Below are 21,813 nucleotides of genomic sequence, written 5' to 3'. Positions count from 1 at the left end.
AGGAGAAAGAGAAAAAACAAAAATAGATCTCTATATCTATAACCACACACATACACAGACACACACACATATATAGAAATTAGCAAAGTCATTACTCTCGTTTTATATATATATATATATATATACACATACATGTACACACATGTGAATGTGTGTGTATTTGTGTATGTATGTATGAGTGGGTGTGTGTGCATGCATGTAAATTCTTTGTTAAAAATATTGAATAATATTTCATAGTTTATGCAAGGAGAAGATTGTAGATGAAATAATTGACAGAAATAAAACGAGATAAAAATTTACACAAAAAAAACAAAACATTTTGGCATTTTCTTTAACTACAATATATGTTAAGTGGACGGACATATTTTGACATACATGAAAAATATATTGTAACTAGTCAGCAATGAATGTTCTGATGAATAGAAATAATTAAAAATCATAGAAACAATAGAAAATGAATTTAAAACCATAAATTAATTTAGATATATATTAATTGAATAGGTAGGAACTATTGAAAAATCTGTGCTTCACGAGATGCAACAGGTCAAAACAAAAAAATAAGATAAATAGTATTTTTAAATATCTAAAACTGAGAAACAACCTGGTCGACAAGTCAGGTCTACCAGTAATGTTGTAGGGGTGTTGGTAATTCAGTGTTCATGTATAGAAAAATTTAGTGGTGGTATGGGAAATGAAGAATGACTAGGTCCATGGAAACCAGAGGGCGTGACCGTACTGTTGATAGCTTGTGCCACAGGACCCCTTGGTTCAAAGCCATGAGGGTTGTGACTTAAGATACTGTTAATACTCATGTTGTGAATAACAGGAGGCGGTGGTGGATGACTACGATTATGGTAGAGGGCACCACCCTGGTGATGATGTTGTAGTGAGTTGGGGTCGATACTAGCCTGAGGGGGAGGGAGAATAGAATTGGTTGGGAACTTGATTGGAGAGATATTCAGTGCTTCATTCTGAGATGTACTGTTCACATCAGAAAAAATATTCCCCAGACCAAGACTGGGCACGTGTGGTAAATTAGGCATAGCACTGGAATGAGGTGGAATCTGTGGGGTATTTGTAGGACCATTATGGACAGTGTTCATTCCGAAACCTGTTTGAAAGTTTAAACCAATACCATTTTGAGAGCGTGAAGGTGGGAATATGGAATTAAAAGATGTACTGATATCACTGCTTTTCAAAACAGTTGAAGAAGTATTTGGAATTTGTCTTGTAGAAGAAGTGAACAGATTACTAGAAAGAAATGTTGGGGTGTCTCCTTGAATGGTACGGGGTGGTGGGGGAGATGTGTTGTTAATTGGAAAGTAAAGGGCCATATTTTGATCAAAAATTGATTGAGACAGGTTGGAATCTACTTCAGATAAAGACTGCTTATTTTTTTTGCTCTGAGACTGTTTAGTCCGTGAAGTTTGTTTTGTAGAGCGCTGCTGTTGATGCTGTGGTTGTTGTTGTTGCGGTTGGTGTTGCTGTTGTTGTTGGTGTTGCTGTTGTTGTTGTTGCTGTTGTGATGCATGTGATGGTTGTGGTGGAGGATTAGACTGGGGGAGTGTTAATGTAGCGTTGTTATCGGATATAGAACTAGGAGTGCTCTGATGTGAGGAGAGGCTGCCCTGACTCAGTTGGCTCTGCGACAGAGACAACGTCTGCTGAGAAGCCTGTTGCTTAGCAGCCTTGCTAACTGTATTTTGCTGTTGAGAAGAAGTAGATTTACTAATCTCTGGATTAATATTTACATTTTGTGACACAGTAGCAGCATCCCTTTGGCTGTGAAATAATAACTGATTGCTGTCAAATCTACTATTAAATACAGGAGTGCTTGACCCAAAGTTAGATATTGACGTAGGGAGATTTGCATTAAAAGACCTACTAATATTAGCTCGGGAATTCTCATTAGAAGTTACGGGGGGGTGATGCAGAGGTGGTGTATGTAAAGACTGATAGTTCATAGGGGAGAAATAAGTTGATACACTACTCGTGATTTGTGAAGAACAATCGACAGAGTTCAAACTAGATTGTTGGTTTCGATTGCTCAAAGAAATACTCTGTGAAATATTTGGTAAATGTTTCTGGTTTGAAACAGTTCTGGAGCCATCATTTGACTGTGAAATGGTGTTCGACGAAGACTTTTCCAAATTTATTGTGTTTAATGATATATTGGAGCCATCTGTATAAGGCTGGCTTCTGGATATTGAACACGTTTCTAAAGAGTTACTCAAACCAAAATTGAAAGTATTGTGTGATTGTAAATGACTTGATGCCGTGGAGGAAGATGACGATGAGCCACAGATAATGTTTTGTTCATTAGAAGTATTTTGATGCGGAATATTTGATTCTGTTTCATTATTGTTCTTCTGGTTATTCAGACCAAATGATGGTAGCCCAAATGTTTGTGATTGCTGGTTGCTACTGCTTTCATTGTTTTCGCCATGTAAAAGCTGTGGTGTGACTAGTGAATGCAAATGCAGGAAAGGGAAATGATGGGAGGGAAATAAACTAGTGTTGTTGGAGTTTGGTAAGGAAAAAGTGAATGATGTTGACGAATTACAAACTGAACTGTCTGTGAAGGTATTAGATGGAACAGTTGGAGTCAAAGTCAAACCAAGGTTGGCAAAGTTTAAAGCGTCACTTTCGCTGGTAGCAATATGGTGAGTATTGTTAGAAGAAAAAGCACTTCCAGAAGAATAACTGGTTTTGTCAACCCGGGAATTATCATTTCTGCCTGAATGTACAAAATTCTCGGCAGAATAAATGCTTAAGTTGCGTGACTTTGATGATGGAAGAGTTCCTGCAACTGACACTGCGTCACCTGCAATGCTATTAGAAATAATATTGCTTGAATCTTGAGGAATTAGGGTTTGGTTGAGGGGCTGTGGGTGAGATTTTGGTGGTGCTGTATTTAATTTGGTTGAAGTGTTAAACAGTGATTCAGCAGAATACCTCAAAGAATTTGGTGAGGAGTAATTATTTTGTTCTGAAGTGCAAGGGGAAGCAATTTGAGCAGATGAATTGCTAATAACGTTCTGGCTGACCGAAGAATTGGTTTCCGGTTCAACAGCCGTGGATATATTTGATATTGGGGAAGGCATAGACACAGGAGATAAACTAGGTTGTGCTATATGCTGAGATTGCCTGCTGTAAGAGTGTTGCTGGGATCGAGGTAAGGACATAGAGCCAACAGAAACACTCTGAGAACCAGCATTTAACTGCCTGTTTGAATAGGTATTTTTTGGCAAAATATTGTCTTCATTTGACGTAGGTTGAGAATTACAGGCGAGCTGAAGTGACTTCTGCTGATCAATAATAGAATTTGATCGTGAGCGGTTGTTCTTGCTGTTGCCATTATTACTGCTTATACAGTTACTGCTGGTAGCACCAGTACTCGTAGGAGATAGTCGGCTACTAAGCCTATTGCTCTGGTTGTGTGAGTGAATAGATGTCGAACAGGCCATTTCTGTTGGAGACGACTGTGTCTTTTCAATCATCTTTCCAGGATAAGATGCAACAACCTGAGAGCTATTTGGTTGGCAAAAAGTTTTAGAAGAATCAATAGCTCTAAATGATTTGATTGGTTCTGATTCCTCTAAAGCCAGAGTTATGTCATAGGGGTCATAATTGACACTCTTTTCACATGTATTTTCTCCATTAGAGCCAGAAGGAGATTCATCAGTACTAGAAGGTGTGTAATTTGACACTGTTTTAGTAACTGTAGTAGAATCTGGGGAGAGCAATTCAGAAGGATTCTCTTCTGCATTCATTGAACTTTCACAGACGGAAGAATTTATTTTAATTTCTTCAACTTCAATTAAGGATTCTTTAATCTGAGGCTTTTTCTTTTTGTTCATAACCAAATGATCAGAATCCAAGTCAGTGCAGTTTGATTTACCTTTGCGCTTCTTGTTCTTTTTTTGATCGTTTTCATTGGCCCAGGTATTCCTTAAGTTTTCCACCTGGTCTAATACATCACTTATCTCACTTTCCGTAAAAACAATCTCATCAGGAATGTCAACTGATGGAGTTTGCTTTTTAACAGGCACTTTTAAAGTTTTTTTGACAAGTTCTTTGTTAAGAGCTTTTTGCTTTTTCTTCTCCATACTTACTGATTCAACTTGTTCGAGGACACCAGGAAACTGGTTTGAAGCGAAATTAATAGCTTCAGATATAGCTATGGAAACTGGCTTTTTTGTTAGCTTTTTGCTATCAGGTAATTTTTTGAAATCTTTTTTCATTTTCTCTTTTTCTGGTTCAATAATCTTAGATTTTAAATTACCGCGCTTGCTTACTGCCCCAATAGACTCACATATATCTGATTCTTTGAAAAATGTTGATGTAGATGGAGACGACACAGTCAAGTTACTACATGCATTATCCAAAGAATGTGTACTCTGAGTTTCAACCTCCATCTCTATTCGGCTTGATGTTGGAATATGATCGCTATCACAACTTTCTTTCGAAGGCGATTGTGCACTACAATCATCTTCAGTCTCTCCAGCACTCGTGTCTATATGCAGAGGATTATCTTCATTAGCCGGATTATAAAAACTACTTATCGGAGGAGATATGTCTTGTAAAGAAGAAGAAAATATGGACTCTGCAGCTTTTGCCAGAATATCTGTGGTACCAGTATTTTCTGAAGTATTAGAAGTTGAAGGTGATTGTATAATTGTTGATTCAGCAGTAGTAGACACACAAATATCGTTTGTGCTGACTACGTTTTGCATAGTTGTACTAGAAGCCTCTTGATCGGAGCTCAGTGGAGTGGTGTTCCAGAGAGTTGAAGACACAGAAACCTGTGTAGAACTTACTGAGTTGGAACTATTCATGGAACACACGGAAGGTAATGGATTTGTTTGATTGGCTTTAGGGGGTTTGGGTACAATTGTTCTCTGAGAATTTTTTTTGTTATTTTTCTTACTTGAAACTGTAGGATTAGTTGAAGATATCGTAGTTGGAATGGTGGAAATTGCTGGCAGAGAAGGTTGCTGATTTGAGATATTTCCAAGTCCTTGCATAGAATTAGGGTTTAAAATACAACACGTCTGCTGTCCACCAGGTGGACCAAATGTAATTAGAATAGTCCCGTTTGGTCCGTTAGTTTGTCCTGACTGATTCACAGGTAAAGAACTTTGAAGATTTGTTGGCAAAGATGAAGTTACAGAAGAGTCAGTCTGCGAAGGCACTGTTCCCACGGCTGTCTGCAAATTAGTCTGAGACACGTTCCCAAGAAGTATGCTGTTGTCAGGTGTGGATGTATTCGATGTTCTAAACTGCATTAACGAACCTGTTGTGGTGGACATCACCACACCTTTTGAATCAGATGTTTGCGTTTCGGACCTTTTCACAAATGCAGGAGCACTTGTTGGCCGATGCATTTGAGAAGCTTGCACTTGAGTTGTCATGACACTCTGTGTCGCCGACGTTGTAACCATATTATTGTTGATGGAAGCCACAGTGGTAGCAGCATTAGACACTGGGAAATTCGATATGGTTGTTGTCATGAGGAGACCCATTGGAGGCTTTTGTTGACTCTGAACAAGGGCAGACTGATTCTGACACTGCACATTCGGAGGGTTTAGTATAGTAGTCAAATTAGAGTCAATAATCGGTATGTTATTGTTACCCAAATTTCCAACAACTGCTAGTTTAGCAGGAATTTGTGATGGATGTATAGCTTGGGTTTGAGCAGCGACAGCGGCTTGGAGCTGACAATTAGCATTTAACAATTGCTGCTGGATTTGTTGTTGTTGTAGTTGCTGCTGTAATAAGACCTGTGGTTGTGTAACCACAGGAATGATGTGTCCATTGGGTAAAATAAGTGCTGTTGGTAACTGATTTGGTTGACTGGGAACTGTATTCAGAGTAAGTAAGTTTCCATTTTGACTAACAGGCAAGACAAGACCTGGATTGGGATTTAAAAAGTTAGTATTTGCACTTGCATAAGGAGCCGACAGCATTTGCTGCTGCTGAGCACTCAACTGATTGTTCATTTGTGCCTGTTGAATCACAGAATTTGTGGCACCTAGCGATATTGTCTGCTGAGCAGGCTGAAATGCTAGCTGCTGCATTGCCGGAGCTTGATTGGAAGCCAATGCCTGAGCATTGATGGTGTTTTGAAGAGTAATGCCTTGCTGTGTTGCCTGTTGTTGATTCTGAACAGGGAGGGTAGCTGCATGATTTAGTACCTCTGTGTTGTTTATCACATTAGTCAGTGCCATCTTTGTTTGGTCCACTGCATGGCCCAGCTTCTGGGTAGCAACTTTATCATTAGAAAACTGCCGTGAGTTGTTTGTTAGCGCTAAAGTTGTTGGGTCAACGACCATTTGATAGTTGGGCATCAAAGAAAGTCCACTATGGTCATTAACCAAAACGATCTGTCCTTGACCTGTTTGAAGACCTTGTATCCCTCCAATCCCTGGCAGAGCACCACCAACAGGTAACGACTGGTTGGCAGCATTCATAATTGGCACGTTAATTAGTGCATTACCATTTTGTAGAATTTGGTTATAATTTGACTGTCCAATCGACATGATTGGTACCTGTGTATTTATAGCTTGGGTTGTGTTGGTAATTGTGTTCGAACCCTGCTGGAAACAATTATTTCCACTGAAAAACGAAGAGTTCATAAAACCAGTGTTTATACACTGGTTATTTGAAACTACTGAAGCTAGAGTCTGCTGGGGTGTTGGTTGCTGTCCTTGCGAAGAATCGGCAGAAATCATAGTTTCAGCATTTGTACTCGCTATGGAGCTAATCATAGCTTGTTGTGCCTGAGATGTAATCTGGGGCAATTGGGGAGGTGTTATAAATGACTGAGTGACTGAAGTAATACCCGCATCTCTCATTGCAATCTGTAACAGTCCAGAGCCATCACTGTTTCCTTTCTCGGAATTATTTGCAAGAAGATTAGAAGATGGTGAAACAAAGGCAACACTTGGCTGTGTAGAAGATCCTTGTAAATTGACAAAACTACCAGCAGAATTTGCATTGCTGAAAATAACTTGCCCTTGTGCATTCGAGGCAAGAATGGCATTTGAAAGAGAAGTATTTAACAAATTAGGAGCAGCTGCAAATATCTGCTGCTGATTAATTCCAGCAGGTAAGATATTAGTGGCTTGCATGCCATTAAAATTATTAAGGCTAGGCATAAGAATACTTCCAGAATTCATTTTTGTAATGGTTTCTTGTGCCAACTTGGCTATCTGCTTTTTGTTAGCTATACTTTCGAGTTGAGAATGTATTGTGTTAGGTCTTTTGGATTTTGAGCTTTTAGTAGCGCCCTCTGTGTCTTTATCTTTTTTCGACGATGCCTGCAGGACATTTGAGGTTGTATCTGCTGATTCAGGTCTGCTGTCTGAAGAATTAGAAGTGCTGTCCACCTTTCTACCTTTCCACGAGGAGTTCAGTAGAGATGAGATACCTGGTGAAATAGATTTGAAACAAAGATTTAAAAAATACTTTTGCTAAATAATGTGAACAAGACTAGAAATAATTTCAGGTATTCATTAATGTGAAAAAAAAAAAAAGGTGTAATACTTCTTTTATTATTACCAGAACAGTTAAAAAAACAAGTGTAATGAGTCATTACAGAAATATCATAGTAATAATATCTATTAACCCTTTAGTGTTTAAGCTGGCCGAATCCGGCCCAATATATTCTACATGTTTTATATTCAAACTGGCGATATCTAGCCTCTCACACCTAACCTACAATGCCATTCTAAAAATAAGTAATCACATCATTGAAACCTCAAAGCTGTAAGATGATCCAGGATTAATTGAAAACAATTTGAGTGAAAAAGTATTACATTTAACAGAGTAATCTGAACACTAAAGGGTTAAAGGCATAGAGAATTTATAACAATATCGAGAGCAAGAGAGGAGACTGTGCTGGTTTAGTCATGTGATGTGGATGGATGAGGACAGATGCTTAAAGAAGTGCCAATCACTTAAAGTGGAGGGAAGCTGTGGAAGAGGGAGACCTAGGAAGATATGGGACAAAGTATTGAAGGCCGATCTCAAAATGTTGAATGTTACAAAGGAGATGACAGAGGATTGAGATATGAGGTGCATTGCTGTACTCAAGAAGGCCCACCCACCACAATAGAATCGAGACCCTAAAACCAAGGTACCATGTAAAAAGTACCCAGTACACCCAGTAAAGTAGTTGGCATTAGGAAGAGCATCCAACTGTGGAAACCAAGCCAAAATAGGCTATGAAACCTGGGGTAGCCCCTGGCCTTGCCAGGTTCTGTCAAACCACCCAACCCATGCCAACATGGAAAATGAGCATTAACCCCTTACCCGGCAGAAACGAATATATGCGTTTTGACCGAAATCGTTTTTTTCTATCTCTGGCGAGTTAACTCGTCAAAAGATAGACTCGCCAAAATCGACAGCAAATGAGTTCCTTTGTCTATTATAAACTCTTTTTTGACATATACGAGTATATTCGCTCACTTTATACGTCTGGCAGTGACGATTTTTGCCACCTTTCGCTTGAGTAAGGCATTGAAGACCGAGTATGATTTAGTCACCTGGAGACAGTCGAAGGGTTGGAAGGCACATTTTATGAATAGAAGTATTCACTTTGTTTTTACGTTGTTTTTTTTATACCTTTATATTATAACCCCAACATGTCGATAACCAAATAAAATAACATGATTTTTTGTAAAAGTAATATGATTTATGAAAAAAAATGGGTTAACTCGTTTCTGCCCAAAGCGGTAATTTAAAATCAATATTATTGAATTAAAATTCATAATAAATAAGGTTTGAAATATACCTCGAAATCACCATTCAAAACATAGTAAAATAAAACAATTAAAAAATATGTCTGAAAAAATACATTTATTTTCAAAATAATTGTTGGGTAAGGGGTTAAATGCTGATGTTGATGATGATGAAGATTAAGTTGTGAAGATTTACAGTATAAAAATAGAATATCCTATGATTTTGTTTTCTGAATGAAAACTTTTTATAAAATATAGGTGCAGGCATGGCTAACCAGGAAGATATTTGCTTTTTAAACAAATGGTTTCCCTGCCAATTGCATGGGCTAATGTCTTCTACTAAAGCCCCATGCTGACCCAAACTTTTTGTGAGTGAATGTGGTAGAAACTGACCCCGAAATGATGAAAAGCAAAGTCAACCATGACGGAATTTGAACTCAGAACATGAGATGTTAACAACAAGCAAGATGAGGAAAAAATATCCGTCAAACATAAATAATGTAAATAAATACAATAGTTATATACTTTTTCTGCAAAATATGGATAGTTTATCTTGTTCGTGCTATATTATTAGCATTATCCTACATTTGAGAATAAAATTATTTCCTTATCTGTATCTTTCAATACATCTCAATACTTCAAAAGCAAACTTTGTTTGTTGATTTTCAAAGTTTTATTTTATAGTTTTTTGTCTTTGGTCAGTGTTATTCGCTATTTGCTTCTATTTAGAAATCAAAGGAAATGACTGTTATTCCCTTTATACTTTGCTTTTGCAACTTGGACATCAATGGTTTGAAACTGACCCATTTTCTGTTACATTTTAGACACATTCAATGCTGAGTTGTTGAAGTAGAAAAATCATTATAGCAAATATTTTGCTCAATACCACAAACAGGTTTTGTCAGTTGCTTTACTCTTAACCACTTGAGCATGTCTCTTAGTGGCTGACAATATGTGCATCTCTGATCACGAGCAGCAGTGGAGGGAACATCACAGCCTTGTTTTGAGAGGGATCCTTTGGGGTTTGAATAAATGAATGAAACAAAAGCAAAGTTTGAAGGAACTATTAGCCATTTTTCATACTTTCTAGGGATAAGCAAATAGTAAATAACAGTTTCTACCCAAGAATAAAAATTGTGTTACACAATGTAACAGATAATAGTATAAAGGCTCACACATACATTCTTTGATAAAAGTTGCACATAAAGTTACACTATCTGCATAATTATCTTCATTGCTTGACAATAGTGTTGAGGGATATGAAAGTATGATAGAAGGTCAGGATCAAGTGTCTTGCATAAGAGGTGAGTACATGGCTTAGACAGATAGATAGAGAGAGAGAGGTGAGGTTAAGGTACAAGGGGAATAGAAAGACAAAAGGGATAAAGGAACAGAAAAAGTTGGATGGGTAGGCAGGTGTGCATTTTTATGTAGCTATAAAATATTACTCTGTTATAAAAGAAAACTTACCAGCAGTTTTTATTAAATCTGTCAAACGATCCCGCTGAGATTTAATATTATCCAATTCTTGCCTTAAAGAATGAATTTCTTCAGCTGTAATATATAAGAAAAATGATTTAATAATATTTTGTTTTGGGATTTGGTTTGCAAGATTCTTTATGTGAGTTCGTGTGTTGAAGCATATTCTATTGTGTCTGGGGAGAGTCATTTTTTTTTTTGTGCCTTATAGTTTAATACAGTCACATCGTTAAACGATGATGATGATGATGATGACTGGTAAAATTTCCACTTATTTCTTATTTTTATTTTCCTAAAATTTTCGTTGCATCTTGAAAAAGTTGCAAGACGCAATGAAAATTTTAGGAAAATAAAAATAAAAGTAAGTGGAAATTTTACCGCTGTGTAAAATTATAAGGCACAAAAAAAAAATTTTCTCTCCCCAGACACAACAGATTTAATAATAATAATGATAATAATGATGGTGATGATGATCCATTATTCAAACCTAGTTAGCAAAGCTAACTAAGTCTGAACAATGGATTCAGCAATACTGGGAAAATAAATTGTTTAGAACTGACCAAAACAGATTTTATCAAGAGATTAATGATGATAAGAAACGTGAAAGGTTAATCCTTGATGCTAATGAAAGTTGACTTTTCTGGGGAAAGATATGGAGTAAGCAAGAACAACATAATAAAACAGTTGAATGGCTCTGCAGCCTGAAGGGACACAACTTCTTATCCCCAGTAAGAGGCTATCCACACCACCACCACCACCGGCAACAACAACAAGAACATGCTCAATACCACAGATTTGCTTGTCAATTATTTGACCATAACCAGTTGAGCATGTCCCGTAGTGCATCTCTAATCACAAGCAGAAGTAGTGGGGGAGCATCATAGCCATGTGTTGAGAGGAATTCTTTGAGGTTTGAGTAATTCACCTCTGGAAACATGGGTGTTTCATTCAACATCTTTAACCCTTATTCAGGGACCTTTTGAGTAAGATGGGCTACTCAACCTGAAGAAAAGTTTAACTGGGCCCCACCTGCAAGGTAATGTGCTGTTAATCTTGATATGAGATCACTATGTTGCACACATGGCTGTGATGCATGTGCCTGGTGTACCTTTAACAGACGGGTATTCATGATGGGTATACTGGGCATCGTATATTTTACCCCAGTGTCACTTTGGTGGCATGCACTGCTCTCTCACTCAATAATAATAATAGTTTCAAATTTTGGCACAAGGCCAGCATTTTCGGGAGAGGGATAGTTGATTATATTGACCCCAGTACTCAATTGGTACTTATTCTATTGACCCTGAAAGGATGAAAGGCAAAGTTGACACTGGGAAGATTTGAACCCAGACAAAACGCTATAAAGCATCTTGCCTGGCATACTAACAATTCTGCCAACTCACCACCTTAATAATAATAATAATAATCCTTTCTACTGAAGTCACAAGGCTTGAAACTTGGGGGAGGGGGATAGTCAATTACATCAACTCTAGTACTCAACTGGTACTTATTTTACTGACCCGAAATGATGAAAAGCAAAGCCAACCTTGACTGGATTTGAACTCAGAACACGAAGATAGATGAAATGCTGCTAAGATGTTTTGCCTGGTATGCTAACAATTTTACCAGCTTACTAGCATTAAGAGGAAGTTCTACTATTGCAATATTTACATGCTGAACAGTAACAAAATTGATAAAGAGGTAAAGTTCGTTGACCTGAGATTTGAAATACCATTCATCATAATGTGAAAGAATATTCAAAATATTTACATATTATCTAAACATTTTTTAAAAACTCTTTTGCCACCATATTTCTTGAAATGACAAAGAACTGAGATGCCTCTGCCCTCCACTTATTTCACAGCGTCAGCATCCTCTGTATGTGTGTGTGTGCATATGTACATACAGTAATACCTCACTTTAAGAGAACCTGCTTCACGAGAAACCGGGTTTACAAGTTTTATTTTACAAGAAATTTTTCAAGCACAAGATCCAAATTTTGAACAAAGTGCAAAAGTTTCTACTACCATAACAAATGCTTCGGTGTTTACCAAGAAATTTATAGAGAGTGAAAAAAAAGCTTCTTCTAAGCAAACAACTCTGGAAATGTTTTTTTTTTTTTTGAGAGAAATCTACAAGAGATGGTGTGTATGAGTCTAGTGTGAGTGAAAGTGATTCAGAAAACGATTATAATAATGTTTTTCATCATAAATGATCTTGACATTCTTTTTACTTTACATAAAATATTCTTTACATTCTTCTGTTGTTTTATTGCCATTTATTTACAAGTATTATTCTTTACTATCCTTACTCTTTTACTTGTTTCAGTCATGTGACTGTGGCCATGCTGGAGCACCACCTTTAGTCGAGCAAATCGACCCTAGGACTTATTCTTTGTAAGCCAGGTACTTATTCAATCAGTCTCTTTCGCTGAACCACACACATATATATAATGGGCTTCTTTTCAGTTTCCGTCTACCAAATCCACTCACAAAACTTTGGTTGGCCCGAGGCTATAGTAGAAGACACTTGCCCAAGGTGCCACACAGTGGGACTGAACCCTCGAACCATGTGGTTGGTAAGCAAGCTACTTACCACACAGCCACTACTGCGCCTATTATAAATTTCATAGGTAAAATATTTTTCTGGGAACGAATTATGATTTATAACATTGCTACTATGGAAAATTATTGCTCTGCTTTATGAGTTTTCACTTTATGAGCAATCTCTGGAAACAAATTAACTTGTACATCAAGGCACTACTGTACAAACATACAACGATGGACTTCTTTCAGTTCCTGTCTACCAAATCCTCTCATAAAGTTCTGATGGTCTGGGGTCATAGTAGAAGACACTTACTCAAAGTGGCATACACATAAATCATCATCATCATCGTCGTTTAGCGTCCGTTTTCCATGCTAGCATGGGTTGGACGGTTCTACTGGGTCTGTGAAGCCAGAAGGCTTCATCAGGCCCAGTCAATCTGGCAGTGTTTCTAACGGCTGGATGCCCTTCCTAACGCCAACCACTCCGTGAGTGTAGTGGGTGCTTTTACATGCCACCGCACACAGGTGCCAGACAGAGCTGGCAAACGGCCACGAACGGATGGTGCTTTTTATGTGCCACGGCACAAGGGCCAGGCGAGGCTGGCAACGGACACGAAACGGGCGGTGCTGGCAACGGTCGCGAAACGGAAGGTTCTCTTACATGCCACCGGCACTGGTAACACATCTGCAATTTCCATTGATCGATTTCCATTCTGATCCTCACTTGCCTCAACGGTCTTCACAGTAGAGTTTCGACATGCCACCAGCACTGGAACACATCTGCAATTTCCATTGATTGATTTCCATTCTGATCCTCACTTGCCTCAACGGGTCTTCACATAGAGTATCGACATGCCACCGGCACTGGTAACACATCTGCAATTTCCATTGATCGATTTCGATTCTGATCCTCACTTGCCTCAACAGGTCTTCACAGTAGAGTTTTGTGTCCCAAGAAGGGAAGGTATGCATACGTAGGCTGGCTCCATCCCATAGAAGGCCACGGGTTATGGACTCACTTGTCCTGCTGCGGGTCTTCTCGCGCACAGCACACTTCCAGAGGACTCGGTCTCTAGTCATTTCCTCAGTGAGACCTAAAGTTCGAAGGTCGTGCTTCACCACCTCGTCCCAGGTTTTCCTGGGTTTGCCTCTTCCACAGGTTCCCTCAACCGCTAGGGTGTGGCACTTTTCACACAACTATCTTCATCCATTCTCGCCACATGACCATAGCGCAATCGTCTCTCTTGCACACCACAACTGATGCTTCTTAGGTCCAGCTTTTCTCTCAAGGTACTTACACTCTGTCGATTATGAACACTGACATTACACATCCATCGGAGCATACTGGCTTCATTTCTTGCGAGCTTACGCATATCCTCAGCGGTCACGGCCCATGTTTCACTGCCATGTAGCATGGCTGTTCGTACACACGCATCATACAGTCTGCCTTCACTCTGTGCGAGAGGCCTTTTGTCACCAGCAGAGGTAAGAGCTCTCTGAACTTTGCCCAAGCTATTCTTACTCTAGCAGTTACACTTTCAGCACACACCGCCCCCGCTGCTGACTTGGTCACCTAGGTAACGGAAACTATCAACTATTTCTAGTTTTTCTCCCTGGAAAGTGACGGAAGTTGTCTCAGAGCATTTTCAGTGTTTATTGTTCCTGAGCATCTGCCACATACAAAAACCATCTTCCTAGTTAGCCTTCCTTTGACATTGCTGCACCTCTTATGTGTCCATAGCTTACACTTGGTGCATCTTATAGAGTTTCTACCAACACCTTTTCTACAGATCGAGCAGGGCCATCTACCTGAAGCGTTTGTGATTTGTCTACCTCCTCACTGATTACGACTTTGGTTTTAGCTAGATTGACTCTGAGGCCTTCGATTCTAATCCTTGTTTCCACACCTGAAACTTCTCCTCCAGTTCTGATAGCGACTCAGCAATTAGAGCAAGTCATCAGCATAGAGGAGCTCCCAAGGGCATCCTGTCTTGAATTCCTCCGTTATTGCCTGGAGGACTATGATAAATAGGAGGGGGCTGAGTACTGAGCCTTGGTGGACCCCTACCTCTACCCAGAATTCTTCACTGTACTCGTTTCCACCCCTCACCCTACTAGCAGCGTCCCTATACATGGCCTGCACAGCTCTCACTAACCATTCATCTATCCCTAGTTTCCTCCTCATTGCCCACCATAAGGGATCGGGGGACCCTGTCGAAGGCTTTCTCCATGTCAACAAAAGCCAGGTACAGGGGCTTATCTTTGGCTAGGTATTTCTCCTGCTCTCTGCGCTGCCTTACCAGGAATATAGCATCAGTAGTACTTTTCCCTGGCACAAACCCAAACTGCATCTCATCTAAACTAACTCTCTCTCTAATTAGCTGGGCTATGACCATCTCCGTAACCTTCATTGCCTGATCCAACAGCTTGATACCTCTGTAGTTATTTGTATCTAGGGCGTCACCTTTACCTTTGTAGCAGTTGACTTTATGCTGCTACACCAGTCATTGGGTATGACTCCTTTGTGTATCACCTGATTAACTATATGGGTGACTAGGCTATAGCCGACACTACCAGACATTTTGAGCATCTCTGCAGTGATTCCTGATGGGCCTGGGGCTTTTCCTGTCTTCATGCTTCTAATTGCCTTAGCTACCCACGGAACTATCAACTCGGATAGCTGGTCCCTCTGTTGGGTCAACATTCGGCAGACTCTCTTTATCCCATTCATTTTCTTTATTCAGCAAACTTTCATAGTGGCATCTCCAAACCTCTCTCTTTGCATCCTCATTTAGCGCAAGTGAACCATCTTCCATACGAACACACTTCTCTCCTACCACATCACGATTCTCTCTCACACTGTCTTGCAACGCGAAACACCTTGAAATGGTCTTCAAAATTTGAAACAAAGCAAGCCCACAGCACAAAAAAAAAGAAAAGAGTGAGTGTACTCTGCTAAACGTGTAATGAATGCTGGAGCTGTGCTGGTATGCACATATGATATATATGAACAATAACCATTGGGTGAAGAAAGGCTTAGCAATTTTAGTGAAGGAAACCTGCTGAAGAAGAAGCCATGAGGTGTGGCAAAAGTTGATCTCAGGATACTGAATTTCATGGGAACAACAAGGGACTGCAACAAATGGCAAGGCTCTGTGCAGGAGGAAACTTGTTCAATCCATGTAAGCAAGGGGGAAAAAAAAGGGACATAAAATGCAGATGAAATAAAAATACTAGGCTTTGATTACATCTTCATTGACTAAGTTAAAAATCAAATTAAGGTGGCGAGCTGGCAGAATCATTAGCACACCAGGCAAAATGCTTCGCGGCATTTCGTCCATCTTTAAGTTCTGAGTTCAAATGCTGCCGAGGTCAACTTTGCCTTTCATCCTTTTGGGACCAGTAAAGTAAGCACCAGTTGAGCACTGGGGTCAATGCAATCGACTTGTTCCTTCCCCCAAATTTGCTGGCCTTGTGCCAAAATTTGAAATCAAATTTATTATACTTACTTTGAACTTCCACTCCATTATCACACATCAATTGGTCATTTTTATCCTGTATTTCTGTAATATAATCAGCAGCTCGTTCCAATATTGCCAGTGTACTCTAAAAATAATAAAATAATTGTATTTGTTATATATATATATATTTCCTGTTGGTGAAGGCACGTGGCTTAGTGGTTAGGGTATTGCACTGATGATCGCTAGATTTTGGGTTCGATTCTTAGACTGGGCAGCATGTTGTGTTCTTGAGCGAAAACACTTGATTTCACACTGATCCAGTTTCCCTATCAATCAGTGGGGAATGCTGGCCGGCTCATCCAACCAGCAGAGTGGCATCATTTGAAAGGCAAAACAATGCAAAGCACACTGTGATTACTGATGTGCAACAATGTCTCACAGTTTGGTCAGCCATGTGGGCATGAGATTTCCTACTGAGATAACAAATGAAAAATGTCACATATAGGCGCAGAAGTGGCTGTGTGATAAGTAGCTTGCTTACCAACCACATGGCTCTGGGTTCAGTCCCACTACGTGGCACCTTGGGCAAGTGTCTTCTACTATAGCCTCAGGCCGACCAAAGCTTGTGAGTAGATTTGGTACACAGAAACTGCAAGAAGCCCGTCGTATATATGTATATATATATATATATGTATATGTTTGTGTGTCTGTGTTTGTCCCCCTAGCATTGCTTGACAACTGATGCTGGTGTGTTTATGTCCCTGTTACTTAGCGGTTCGGCAAAAGAGACCAATAGAATAAGTACTAGGCTTACAAAGAATAAGTCCCGGGGTCAATTTGCTCGACTAAAGGCAGTGCTCCAGCATGGCCGCAGTCAAATGACTGAAACAAGTAAAAGAGAGTAGAGATTATGAAAGGCAATTCTTTAGTATAAAGAAATGTAAATTGAAGGCAGAGGTCCAGCATGGCCACAGTTAAATGACTGAAACAAGTAAAAATAAAAGAAGAATTACAAAACTATTGTCTACTGATATCTTTTGCTTAATACAATAATTGCATTTTGTGCATACGTGGATAGGAGGAGATGAAGTGTGTGTGTCTTATTGTTTGTGTTTGTCCCCCACCACTGCTTGACAACCAGTGTTGGTGTGTTTACGTCCATGTAACTTAGTGGTTTGGCAAAAGAGAACAATTGAATAAATACCAAGCTTTAAAAAAGATAAGCACTGCTGTCAATTCACTTGACCAAAATAGTCAACCACAAGTAAAAGATAAAAGATGCATACATGCATATACGACACAACCATAAGAGATAGATCAAAGATGATCCACATTTACTATTAAGGACCATAGGACAAAAAGGTAAAGGCTTCCTCCAGTGATGAATGACCATGGGATTGCACCTAGAGAGTTCCCCCCTGAGGCACAAGCCCAAGCAAAGTTGTTTACGGAAGACCAGCAGTTGCCCATGCTCCCCTCTCCACACCATTATATGTACATAGGGTAATGGGTAAAGACCCCCAACGATCATGAATGACTGTGGGGTTGCACCTAGCCTCCCCTCTTCATGCTACCAATGTTACCCAAGAGAAAGACAAAGACTGATACAGCTTGACACCAGTGATGATACAACTCATTTCTACAGCTGATTCAAGTAGAGCAACATGAGATAAAGTGTCCTGCTCAAGAACACAACACTAAGCCCAGTTCAGGAATCAAACTCACAACCTTGATTGTGACCTTGATGCTCTAACCACTGAACCACAGGGCCATAGGGTAGTCTGTGTAAAACTGTTGGACCTCTGACCAATTGACCAATCTGAAATCTCAAACAGTTTGAGAGAGGCAGGAGCTGTTGTGTAGCAGTAAGATCTGAGGTGAATTTCCTTGATCAGGAATTGGTTAGATAATCTCATGAGAGCAAAGGCTTTCTTTGGAATGTTGGTGAGTTGGTGTGTTGCAGAGGAACATTTGCAGGTGAGAAAACTAATTAAAGCAGCCATTTTAAGGATATTTCAAAATAGAAAGTGAAGTGTTGTTTAGCAACATAAGCAACGTCAGGTACTATCATCATCATCATCATCATGGTTTAACGTCCGCTTTCCATGCTAGCATGGGTTGGACGATTTGACTGAGGACTGGCAAACCAGATGGCTGCACCAGGCTCCAATCTGATCTGGCAGAGTTTCTACAGCTGGATGCCCTTCCTAACGCCAACCACTCCGAGAGCGTAGTGGGTGCTTTTACATGCCACCAGTACGAGGGTCAGTCAGGCAGTACTGGCAATGGCCATGCTCAACTGGTGTTTTTTACAAGCCATCTGCCTTTACAAAGCTGTTTTCTGTCATAATTCTGAGCAAGGCCTGGCATAGCTTTTATTTCTGTCCATGAATTACACAGAAAAGAAGTTGATGCCAAAAGGACTTTGTAAACATTTGAGAGAACATGAAATAATTCTCTTTTTTTTTTGGAATAGTGGACCTCAAACAGCACATAAAGCTATAAATAATGGGTTGAAAAATTCTTTTGGATACAAAAATCAAAGATCTGTCCAACAGGTAGCTTTTAACTTTTTCTATCCAAAAGAGGTTTTCAACCCAATATTTATATGCTATGTTTATAGCTCTATGTCTGCTTCAAGATCCCCTATTCCAAAACAAAGAATTTCTTTTCTTTTACTCGTTCCAGTCATCAGAATGCAGCCAGACTGGGGCACCGCCTACAAGGATTTTTAATCAAATGAATTGACTGCAGTACATTTTCTTCTTTTAAGCCTCGTACTTATTCTATTGGTCTCTATTGCCAAGGTGCTAAGTTATGGAGATGTAACCCCCACCAACACCGGTTGTCAAGTAGGGGACAAACAGAGACACAAAGACACACACAATGGGCTTCTTTCAATTTCTGACAACCAAATCCACTCACAAGGCTTTGGTTGGCCTGAAGCTGTAGTAGAAGACACTTGCCTAAGGTATCAATCACACAGTGGGACTGAACCTGGAACCATGTGTTTGCGAAGCAAGCTTCTTAACCACACCCTCATCAAAGTTCATAAAATTCTCATGACATCGACAACATACAGTTCTCAATAAGAATAAACTTACTAAAATGGACAGAGAAATTCAAAAGAAACAAACTATCCAAAGTATTCACATTCTCTGAACTTCAATACTAACTCATTTAAACTCCTTTGCGGACATAAACTATAGAACATAGGTCATCCATAAGTGGTTCCATTTTGGAGATGGCAGAAAGATGTTTCTGTTACATCATTATCATCATTATCGTCATTTAACGTCCGTTTTTCATGCTGGCATGGGTTAGATGATTTGGCTGGAACTGTTAAGCCAGAGAGCTGTACCAGCTCCCAGTCTAGTTGGCATAGTTTCCACGGCTGGACACCCTTCCTAATGCCCACCACTCCAAGAGTGGAACGGGTGCTTTTTACGTGCCACTGGCATGGGTGCCATTTACATGACACTGGCAACGGTCAAAACTATGATTTCAAGGGTGCCATGACTACAATTTCATTTGCACCGCATATCACCAAATGTCTCGGTCACTTGTTATCACTGACTACAAATGATTACAAAGTAATTTCCTTGCATTAAATCATGTTCGGGTTTACTCTTTTGCTCGTTTCAGTCATTTGACTACGGCCATGCTGGAGCATCACCTTTAGTCGAGCAAATCGACCCCAGGACTTATTCTTTGTAAGCCTAGTACTTATTCTATCGGTCTCTTTTGCTGAACCACTAAGTTATGGGGACATAACACACCAGCATCGTTGTCAAGCGATGTTGGGGGAACAGACACAGACAAACACACACACACACACACACACATACATATATATATGTATATATACACAAAGGGCGTCTACCAAATCCACTCGCAAGGCTTTGGTCGGCCAGAGGCTATAGTAGAAGACACTTGCCCAAGGTGCCACGCAGTGGGATTGAACCCGGAACCATGTGGTTCGCAAGCAAGCTACTTAGCACACACCCACTCCTACGCCTATACTCAGTTTACTTGTATTTGTTTGTTTTTATAAACATTAAGTAAAAATAGTACCTGCTTTTCATTATTTCTTATTCGGGGCAAAAGGTGACCAATGTTTTCAATTTTAGTCTTGATTTTCTTTTCGCTGCTTTTCGGAATTGTTGTGAGTAATGCGTTTCTGATCTTGCTCAGTGGTACTAGAAATTCACAAAATAAAGAGGAAATTCTTATATATAAAGATTTAGAAAATAAAATATCTTTCAAAAGAAGCTATAATTCTATTCTAAAATCATCATGTTTAATGTCATAAAAGACACACGGGCTTATTAGATGCATTCCAATTTCAGTAAAGTATACTTTGGGGAAAAAATTTTAGTGCACTAAAACTTATGGGAGGCTCAACTTCACATATAGGACCTAAGGCAATTTTTTGAGACATTTTGGGTGCAAATAGAAAGTGTGATGTATAATGCCATCAAATAAGGCAAGGGAAGTTATTTTCACGTGAGTGTCTGGCAACAAAATGTGAAACTAGAATTTTATACAGCAAATTGAGTTTTACTTGAAGTGTTAAACAAAACTACCAAAGCAATAAATATATTTGGGCAACAAAAAAATATGCATATGGGCAGTAATTACATATAAAGAAATCTTAACATCTGGTAGCATTAATGAAAAGAAATAGGAGTATAAACATTTTTTTACTGTTGGGAAATTTTTAATATCTAATCTATAGCATTTAATTTGGCTCAAATATTCTACTTGTTTTTTGGCCTCTCACACCTACTCTACAATGTCATACTAAAAATATACAACCACATCATCAAAATCTTGAAACCATGAGATAATGCATGAGTAATTCAAAACAATGTGAATAAATAAGCATTACATTAGAATAATCTAAAATGCTAGGGGGTTAATTAGTGGTACCACTTTGAAATGCTCACTATTTAGAAAAGAACAAAACTTAGTTACTAAGAATTACTAAAATTCAAGAGAAATAACGGAAGTTTGCATTACAGCAAGAGACAATACTGAAACAATAATAGCTGGAGTATGTTAATACTTCAAGAAGAATTGTTTTGGATTTATGAGTAATGTTCATAAGTGTTTTAATAATAAGTTTGATTTCGAATGGCTAAAAGCTGTATAAAATAAAATCAATTAGCACATACAACTGACATCAAACTAACTACTTACAAGAACCACACCAACATTTTTTATTTTGAGATGAGAAAACAGGCAAGCTGAAGAAATTTCTTATTTACAAAAACTTTATTCAAAAGTTTTGAATAAAGTCTTAAAGTATTACTATGAGAAGGTCTAGGTATGTGGTAAACAAACTTTAACAGCAGATAACCCACTCAATATTCATTTCTTTTCAGATTTGACCCCTTAGAAATAATGAAAAGAACCAAGCTAAGCTTTGAACAAAGAAAATTTATCCTACAATGCTACTGGAAGTTTGGAACCATAATAAAAGTTCAAAGACAGTTTAAGAGGAAGTTTCAGAAAAATCCACCTACGTGAATTAGCATCATTAGTGATAAGTTTGAAGCAGATGGAACTGTTCAGAATGTC

The 21,813-nt window shown here is 39.0% G+C and overlaps 1 protein-coding gene across 1 annotated transcript; it reads right to left on the bottom strand.

Moving 5' to 3' along the window:
- Positions 1–313: 313 nt before the first annotated feature.
- Positions 314–20,390, bottom strand: LOC115221303 (uncharacterized threonine-rich GPI-anchored glycoprotein PJ4664.02-like). The gene is made up of 4 exons (XM_029791462.2): positions 20,305–20,390; positions 16,279–16,375; positions 10,215–10,298; positions 314–7,432 (listed from the first exon to the last, which is right to left on the bottom strand). The coding sequence occupies exons 2-4, from the start codon at positions 16,304–16,306 to the stop codon at positions 651–653; spliced, it is 6,894 nt and encodes a 2,297-aa protein (XP_029647322.1). The 5' UTR covers positions 16,307–16,375; positions 20,305–20,390; the 3' UTR covers positions 314–650.
- Positions 20,391–21,813: the final 1,423 nt, after the last annotated feature.

The sequence above is a fragment of the Octopus sinensis genome, linkage group LG18 (genome assembly GCF_006345805.1).
Source record: "Octopus sinensis linkage group LG18, ASM634580v1, whole genome shotgun sequence".
In the NCBI taxonomy this organism is placed as follows: Eukaryota; Metazoa; Mollusca; class Cephalopoda; order Octopoda; family Octopodidae; genus Octopus; species Octopus sinensis.
The sequence above is the reverse complement of the archived record's forward strand: the minus strand, read 5'-3'. Positions and strand labels throughout refer to the sequence as shown.

Excerpts from the sequence above, each read along its gene's own strand:
- LOC115221303 (XM_029791462.2), bottom strand. The coding sequence starts at position 16,306 with ATGTGTGATAATGGAGTGGAAGTTCAAA. Across the intron at positions 10,299-16,278 it reads TAATGGAGTGGAAGTTCAAA|CTGAAGAAATTCATTCTTTA; the intron begins GTAAGTATAATA and ends TATATATTACAG. Across the intron at positions 7,433-10,214 it reads AGATTTAATAAAAACTGCTG|GTATCTCATCTCTACTGAAC; the intron begins GTAAGTTTTCTT and ends CTATTTCACCAG.